The 7837-nt window shown below is 47.0% G+C and overlaps 1 protein-coding gene across 1 annotated transcript in view; it reads right to left on the bottom strand.

Annotated features, from left to right (window-relative positions):
* SLC6A16 (solute carrier family 6, member 16) overlaps positions 1-7837 on the bottom strand; it is a 20072-nt gene that overhangs the window by 7854 nt on the left and 4381 nt on the right. The window contains exons 2-8 of the mRNA XM_006898733.1: positions 6744-6910; positions 6206-6363; positions 5827-5953; positions 5438-5613; positions 5035-5145; positions 4646-4887; positions 368-564 (exon numbers count right to left, since the gene is read on the bottom strand). Coding sequence (XP_006898795.1) covers positions 368-564; positions 4646-4887; positions 5035-5145; positions 5438-5613; positions 5827-5953; positions 6206-6363; positions 6744-6910 — 1178 coding nt within the window. The remainder of the gene's footprint in view (positions 1-367; positions 565-4645; positions 4888-5034; positions 5146-5437; positions 5614-5826; positions 5954-6205; positions 6364-6743; positions 6911-7837) is intronic.

Here is a 7837-nt window from a genome sequence, read left to right as displayed (position 1 = left end):
GCCTTACACGCCAACCTTGAACCAGAGGCCAGCCTTACACACCCCAGCTGCTCTGTTGAGTCACGAAAAGACTACTGACATTCCATCCGAGGACCCGAAACTTTCTAATCACCACAAGCAAGTAATTTTTTGGAGAAAATTCTCAGCTTTGCTGCCGCTTCTCCACTGGAACAGCCAGGCAGACGCCTTCTGGTCATGGGAGAGCAGGAGGGCTAGCACTCTCAATGGAGGTGGGTCTACAAACGATCGCTTTTGCACTCTCAGTGCTGTCGGTCCTTTGGGTGACTTGGGGATGTTTTCTGGTGCTAATAACATAGTGTCTGATATGTAGAGGCCTGATGAATTGCAGCCCCACGCCCTCCGTCACGTTCACTGACCTTCAGGAGTTGTTTCTGCATGTCACAGTCAGACACCCTGCTGAGGACCATCTCCTTGGAGGACTGCGGAAGGCTTTCGACCCAAGGAGTGAACATGGAGGCCATGTTGTCAAGCATATTTTGGGGGGGCTTGGCCTCCGGAGGCAGTTCCCCCGAGGATATCAGACTCGTAAGTATTTCAACGTTCCTGAGAATGAGAGGTTGAAATCACATCAAACCATCTGGCTCCTTAAGAGACCGAAACCCCTTTATCTTCTGGGGAAAAAAAGGTATCGGTTCAGAGTCTGAATCACATCAGAAGAATATTGCTCATCTCTTTCCCTCTTCAGACCTGCTGGTGTGGTTAGACTACCAGGGAGACACAGTCTTTTAGTTAGCTGTGCAACTCCCTACAAACCACGCCAAGAACTCTCCTTAACTTTCTAAAAGATTCAGAATTGTTGCTTGGGACAAAATAGTATCTTCACTGTTGTTCAGACAATTTGACACATTTTTTTTTCTTAGAGAGTTACAATAATACATGATAAGCTTAGCAGATTTGATTTAAAAATCTTCAGATTTTTCCTCTCACTAGTTAAGAGTCACCACTACCTCCTGGAGAGCCTTTGTATTTAAAAGTCCGTTGGGCCCTCAGGCCACAGGCCCTCGGGCCTACTGTAATTACCATTGAGAGGAACATTTTTCTCAGTGGTGCAGCACTGGTCTGTCACTGTGCTGTACTGAGGTAACCTGGAGTGGCAGTGATGCTGAACTCTGGTCACTGGGGTGCCAAATGCCATAATGGTTACCCGTGGTGGACAGTGTTTGGTGGAGCTCCCAGATTAAGACAGGTTTGGAAGTAGAGAGTAGCATCTGTTGCAGACCGAGGGTAAAGTATTTTTATAAGTATTAATAATAAGACAGAACACCTAGAATGTAGAAGAACAGAGGTAAAGCAGGAGGCAGACAGTTCTTGAAGCGAACTGAAGCGCCCATTCCAGCTTCCCTGTGTCTTTATTGAAAACTGCCAGGGAGTAAATCACCAAGAGAATCCAATGCCGGAGAAGCAAAGCTCTTTCTATTGAAAACCTTCTGCTTGACTCAGGAAGGAGGGGTCAGCAAATGCAATGCAAGAATCCTGTAAACGCTGAAGGATTGCCTAAGTGTCTACCCCTGTCAACATTTAAGAGTTGCCTTGGTGCTTCAGGATCAATTCCAGCTGAGACCAGCCTCCCTCATAACCTGAAGCCGCATTCTGTTTATTACAAATATTTAGTATGAAATCTGACTTCCCATACGCATCTACTTTCCAAACAACATGCCGCCTCTGACAACTCTATGAACTTTCAGAAACAGCAATAGCTACAGAAAGGCTTCAGGTCTTTTGTTCACAGGGTCGCTAGGAGTCATGCTCAACTTCACAACAAGAGTCTAGCATTACCGATCTGCTAGAGAAGAGATCTGGGAGGAAACCTAGGTGTCACTCACCTTTAGAGCCATGATTTTTGTGTGGGTGTGAGTTTGAGGGATTTCAAAGCATGGAGAACTCTGAGAGAGATGTCTTCTTGAGGATTCTAGGTTTGATCTGTTGTTAGGTGCCACTGAGGACAACTCACAGGGACCCTATGAACAAAAGATCTGAACCCTGTTCCATCTTGTGTCATCCTCACATTTCCTGACACATGAGAGCCCAGTGCAATAGTCACCGTGTCAATCTGGGGGGTCTTTTTATTATTATTCATGTCCCTTTCCTTCGCCGACCCTCCACTCTTCCCAGCATCATGTCCTTCTCCAAGGAATAGCACCTTCTAGCAATCACTTGCTATGCATCAGAGAGCTGGACAATGACGAGGGATGATAGAAGGAGAACTGACACCTTTGAGCTGTGATGCTGGCCAAGAGTACTGAATATACCATGGACTGCTAGGAAAATGAACAGGTTTGTTCTGGAGAGGATGAATCTGGGCTGCTCCTTGGAGGCTAGGATTCTGAAGCTTCGTCTGACATACTTTGGACATGTTGCAAGGAGGGAACAGTCCTTGGAGAGGGATGTCATGCTTGGAAGGGTGGGGGGGACATCACAGGAGAGGAAGACCCTCAAAGAGATAGATTGATTCAGTGACTGGGGTATTGGAGGTAGGTGTGTCAGAGGTAGTGCGATTGGCACAGGATAGGGCAGACTTTAGGGCTACTGTACATAGGGTCACTATGAGTCGCAGGCGACTTGACGGCACATAACAACAACAACAACAACAACAACAACAACATGTGAGGTGAAGTCTCATCATTCTTGCCTCCAAAGAACAGTCCTGCTGCACCCTCCTCCAAGTTTTCGTCTAGTAAGGGGGCATTTTATCACTATTCACCTTCTTAGACTAAAGTACCATCATTTCAGACTGCCAAGAAAACAAACAGATTCATCCTAGAGAGGGTTAAACCAGGCTGCTCCTTGGAGGCAAGGATTCTAGGGCTTCGTCTGACATACTTTGGACATGTTGTAAGAAGAGACAGATCTTTAGAGAGGGACATCATGCTTGGGAAGGTGGAGGGACAGCGCAGGAGGGGAAGGCCCTCTATGAGGTGGATTGATTCAGTGACTGGGGTAATCGGGATGGGTGTGTCAGAGACAGTGCGATTGGCACAGGACAGAGCAGGGTTTAGGGCTGTTGTACACAGGGTCACTATGAGTCACAAACGACTCGACACATAACAACAACAACAACATGTATCTATGGATGGGTTGTTTTCAACACTTTGCTACTGTAAGTAATGTGTTTGTACAATAGTACTTTCACACAATGGAGTAACATGCAGTCTTCCAAAAGAAACAATTCACTAAACACTGCATAACGTACATCCATCTAGAGGACATTATGCTATGCAAATGAGTGTTATAAGACCACTACTATGCAAGGTGGAGTTTATTCTTTAGTCTAAGAAGGTCTCAATTATCTTCATAGCTGTTTCTTTAAATTTTTAATTGTGCCCCTTTTCAAGTAATGTCCTCAAAGTTTTATACTATCCACATCATAACAGCTGGCACTTTCGAGGATACCACGCTTCCCTTGTCAGTTGGTGGCTCTCTGGGAGTTGATGTGTTGCTACGATGGTGAAGTTATGCCACGGTATACAAAATATCAGCAAGATCATCAAGGTGGGTGAATTTATGTGGAGTTTCCAGACTAAGAGCAGGAAGAAGGATGTAGGGTCTACTCCCCCCACCCCCCCAAAAAAATAATTCACCGCTGTGAACCTTGTGAATAACAGCGAAACACTGATACAGACAGACAGTGTGAGAATATGGTCCCTGTAACATGTAAAGTACATTTTCTAAGAGTGCGAGGAATGCTTTTGAAATGAATGCCTCAAGACTGCAAATGAGAGCTCTGGTGGCCTAGTGGCAAGAAGTTGCACTGCAATCCCAGAGGTATGCGGTTCGAATCCACCAGATGCTCTGCTGGAGAAGGAGGGGCCATCTCCTCCTGTACCAGTTGGATCCAATTTGACGGTACACACAAATAATAAAATTTTTTTTAAAAGAGACTGCAAATTAAGGATGTGCATATGATAAAGGCTCTAATACCGAGCGTCTTATTGTGGCTTACGTTGGACAGATTAATAGAACATTAATTTTAGAAATTGGTAATTTAAAAAAAAAGGTGTTCAAGGAAGTGTAGAATCTTGAAAAGAGGGCAGAGATGTAAATTTGTTATTTCTCTGGAATTAGGGTAACCCTGAATGTTTTCTAGCTGTGCTGATTTTCTAAAATGAATACTTAGAAATGTATGAATTCAAGACTTGGAGGGCCTGAAGAACACTTTGAGAGGAGTAATACCTCAGGATTGACTTTATTGTCCTCTTTTTTTTTTGGTGCAGCTAGGTCGCTCCTTGGGGGCAAGGACTTTGAAACTCCATCTCATATATTTTGGGGAGGTTGCCAGGAGGGACAAGTCCTAAGAGGAGGGCATCCCAGTTGGAAGGGTCATGGTTGGGAGGGTGGAGGGAGACCTTGAATGAGGGCGCAGTGACATGGCAATGGGGACAGGTGTGTCAGTGAGCATGAACGAGGACGGGGCAGGGTTCAGAGGGTTGCTATGAGCTGCCGTCAAGTTGACAGCACATAACAACTACTTTTGCTTTGTGGCAGGGCGGAGAGGGTGGGAGACTTGAGCTTGCGAGTACACTAGAAGTTACGATGTGTGAACATCGGTCTTTCTAGGTTTTGAAAGGCTAGGCGTCTGTGTTCAAAACCTGTCTGAGGTAGGAACCCTTCAGGGGGCTAGCCTTACTTCTCCCTGCAGCGCTGGGTGTTAATTGTGGCCCAGAAGCCCACGCAGGAGATGATGGCAGGCGTGACAAAGAGGAAGGTGCCCAGGTTGAACAGAGTCACCACGAAGGCGTCGAGGAGGCAGTTGTTGGACGAAGGCATGTAAGACGAGAAGGAGGCAATGACACCATAGCCTAGGCCCAGAGCAGACAACACGAGGTTTCCTGCCAGGCACCAGATCTTCATGGAATACACAACCGGTATCTACAATGGACAAGGTCAAGTTTAAAAAGAGGATAGAAAATAACCATAAGGGAGAAAATAGAGAAGGGTATGTGTGTGTGTGTGTGTGGGGGGGGTGTCCTAAGCCATGCCCAAGGATCGATGGGGGAGTGGGAAGACACAACTCACCTTGAAAACCAACAAATGCTGAAGGCCCAGTGACGCACCTTCCAGCAGGAGACACCGGATGAAGAAGGACAAGAGGAGGAAATAGGGGAGCAGAGCCAACACGGACATGACCTGAATTAAAGGGACAGTGCAGTTAACTGGGTGGCCGCACAGGTCCACGGCCGTCAGGAATTTAAAAAAAAAAATCCTGAGCAAAAGTTCAAAGTTAAACAGAAGTTAAAGGATGGTGCTCAGAGGACTCAGGGACGAATGGGAGAAAACAAAAACAAAAACCAAACAAAACTTCTTGGGAGGAATACGAAATGTGGACAAGAACCTGTAGACACTGATGCAAGAACCGAGGCAGGTGATGGGAAAAGCACCTGGGAGTGAGTGGCAAGGAGGCTGAAAAGGGGCAGCTCACCTTGCCCAGACACTTGAGCCCACTGACCAGGATAAGAGCAGTTAGACACCAGACCAGAAACAGGATCAGCAACAGGGTGGGGACCACCGTGCCAGGGTCTTCGATTCTGTCTGAAGCTTTCAACGTCATCCGGTACCAGAAGTACATGGAGGGTGTAGTGCGAGCACACTCGGGATCTGAGGAGACCGGCTGTGGGCACGTCTACCAAAGGATGCCTTCCCTCTTCCCGCCGCGATTTCCTCTTTCTCCTTTCCTTGCTCCAGTTTCGTCTTCCTGCTGCTGAAATCTACTCCCTTCTCGTGCCGCCAACCCTCCCTCTGTTGCTCGCCAGTGATTCCCCTCCGCCTCTTTTAAGATTTCCCTTACTCCTGCTCTTTTTCTCCCCTCACCGAATCCGCTGGCGTTCTTCACTAAGGGACACATATCCCAGGGAAGAGGAAACGTGAAGGACTGGACAAAGTAGAACAGGCTCCAGCAGTTCATCACGTTGCTGTACAGACTCCTGACAAAGCACACCTGAAGACCAGGGAGGAGGCAGCTGGAGAAGGCGTGCACAGAAAGGACGGTGGGGATTGGAAAGAGGACTGGGCTTGGGGGCGTGGGGTGGGGGTAGGAGGAAGGGGAAAAAAAAGAAATAAAAAAGAACGAGGACTAGGAAACAGAAGGGATTTGACTCACGGAAAAGAAGTGGGAGAAACGACGCCAGGAGAAAGGTCTGCATTTGAGCTGGGTATAAAAGGTGGGCCTGGGGAGCTGAGAGATGCTCACCATGAAGATGGTATAACCCAGGCCAGTCATCCACGGGCTGGTGAACTTCCACGCCGTAAGGCCGTTCTGACGCAGCCTCTGACCAAATGCCATCTCCATGAAGAGGATGGGAACTCCAATCACAAAGAGCATGAAGGTGTATATGATGATGAAAACGCCTGTGTGAGGGATTCAGGGAGAGGCTTTGAGGACCATCTCGCCTTTCAGGGACTTCTTCGGGGCGCAGGGTCCAGGAAGACACATGTCCTACAAAGGGCTCTGCGCAGGCCTCAACTGATGTCCAAAACACTCTAACCCATCATTTCCCTTCCTCGGGCGTCTAAATTCTGGAAGACACAGATCACCTAGTTTATAATATCTAAAAGCCCCGAGTTTGCAACCTGCACCCCGCCACGATTCTAGGTGTTGAAGTATCTCACTCCTGTCCTACCCCGAGCACCAAGTCAATATGTCTCAGCAGTCTTAAGAAGTCTGAACCCCGTAAAGACTGCTGGCTTGTTGTCCCCTCACGACCTCTCCAGGTCCCAGGCATCAATACCTCCATTAAGGTACCACAGCTGGGGAAAGATCCAGAGGTTGGTCAGTCTCACAGTGTAGCCCACCTGGGTCAGGATGTACTCAACCTTGCTGGACCAGAGGGGACGGGAAACGTCCTCATGTTTTTTCTTCTTCGTGCCCTGTTCAGGCTGAGAGGAGGTCTCGTGTCTGCAGACCGACGCGGTGCTCCGCTCTGATGCGGAGGTACTCCTTGGCGGGTGAACCCTCGAGGATGTCTTCCGCTCCTGACTCTTTGTGGAGTCCCTGCCTTCTGCATTCTCCTTATTCAGAATGGAAGACAACGACGACCAGGTGACTGTACATTTCAAGTCCCAAGTCTGGACGTCTGAGACGCTTTTCAAAGGCTGTGTCTCAGTAAGTGAGGTTTTTGACAAAGATTTTGAAGCATCCACCTCTGTACTCGTTGCAGGGAGAGAGTCTGCTGAAGCTCCAGCTTCTTCAAGAGAGAGGTCGTTTTTCTGGATAGAGCTTAAAAGACATCAAAACCAGGAGATTTTTTTTTTTAGATGTTAAAACCAAGGAATGACTTACTTTCCGAAAAAATCTCCAACAGATTCTTAAAGCCAATTTTTCCTTTCTGTCCCTACCACCACTGAGATCCAAATACAGGAAAATATCTTGTATAATTTTAAATACAATTAATATAGTCAGGAATTCTATTCACTGAGAATAATGCACACTAGATGGAGGTACCACATGTCATGGACTTTTGAATCAGAGGAACTAATTGAATGTAATACGAAGTTAACACTGTCATTTTGGGAGAGGGGTTTTCTCCTCTGCAAAACACTCTGGCTTCATCAGAAATGCCTTCCTTGTGCTCACTTTCAGCAGCACATATACTAAAATTGGAACAATACAGAGAAGATCTGCATGGCCCCTGGAAGAATGACACGCAAATTCGTGAAGTGTTCCGTATTTTAAATGAGAAAGATGGGATAAATAATGTATACTGCATTGGAATAGATAGATGCACACCCATGTTTATTGCGGCTTTGTTCACAATAGCAAGGAGGTGGAAATAACCCAAGTGCCCATCAACAAACAAATGGATAGAGAAGCTGTGGTATATTC

This window comes from Elephantulus edwardii, unplaced genomic scaffold (assembly GCF_000299155.1).
Source record: "Elephantulus edwardii isolate Elephantulus edwardi_28Jun2011 unplaced genomic scaffold, EleEdw1.0 scaffold00236, whole genome shotgun sequence".
NCBI classification, from domain to species: domain Eukaryota; kingdom Metazoa; phylum Chordata; class Mammalia; order Macroscelidea; family Macroscelididae; genus Elephantulus; species Elephantulus edwardii.
Note: the sequence above shows the minus strand (reverse complement) of the source record. Positions and strands in the feature narration are given on the sequence as shown.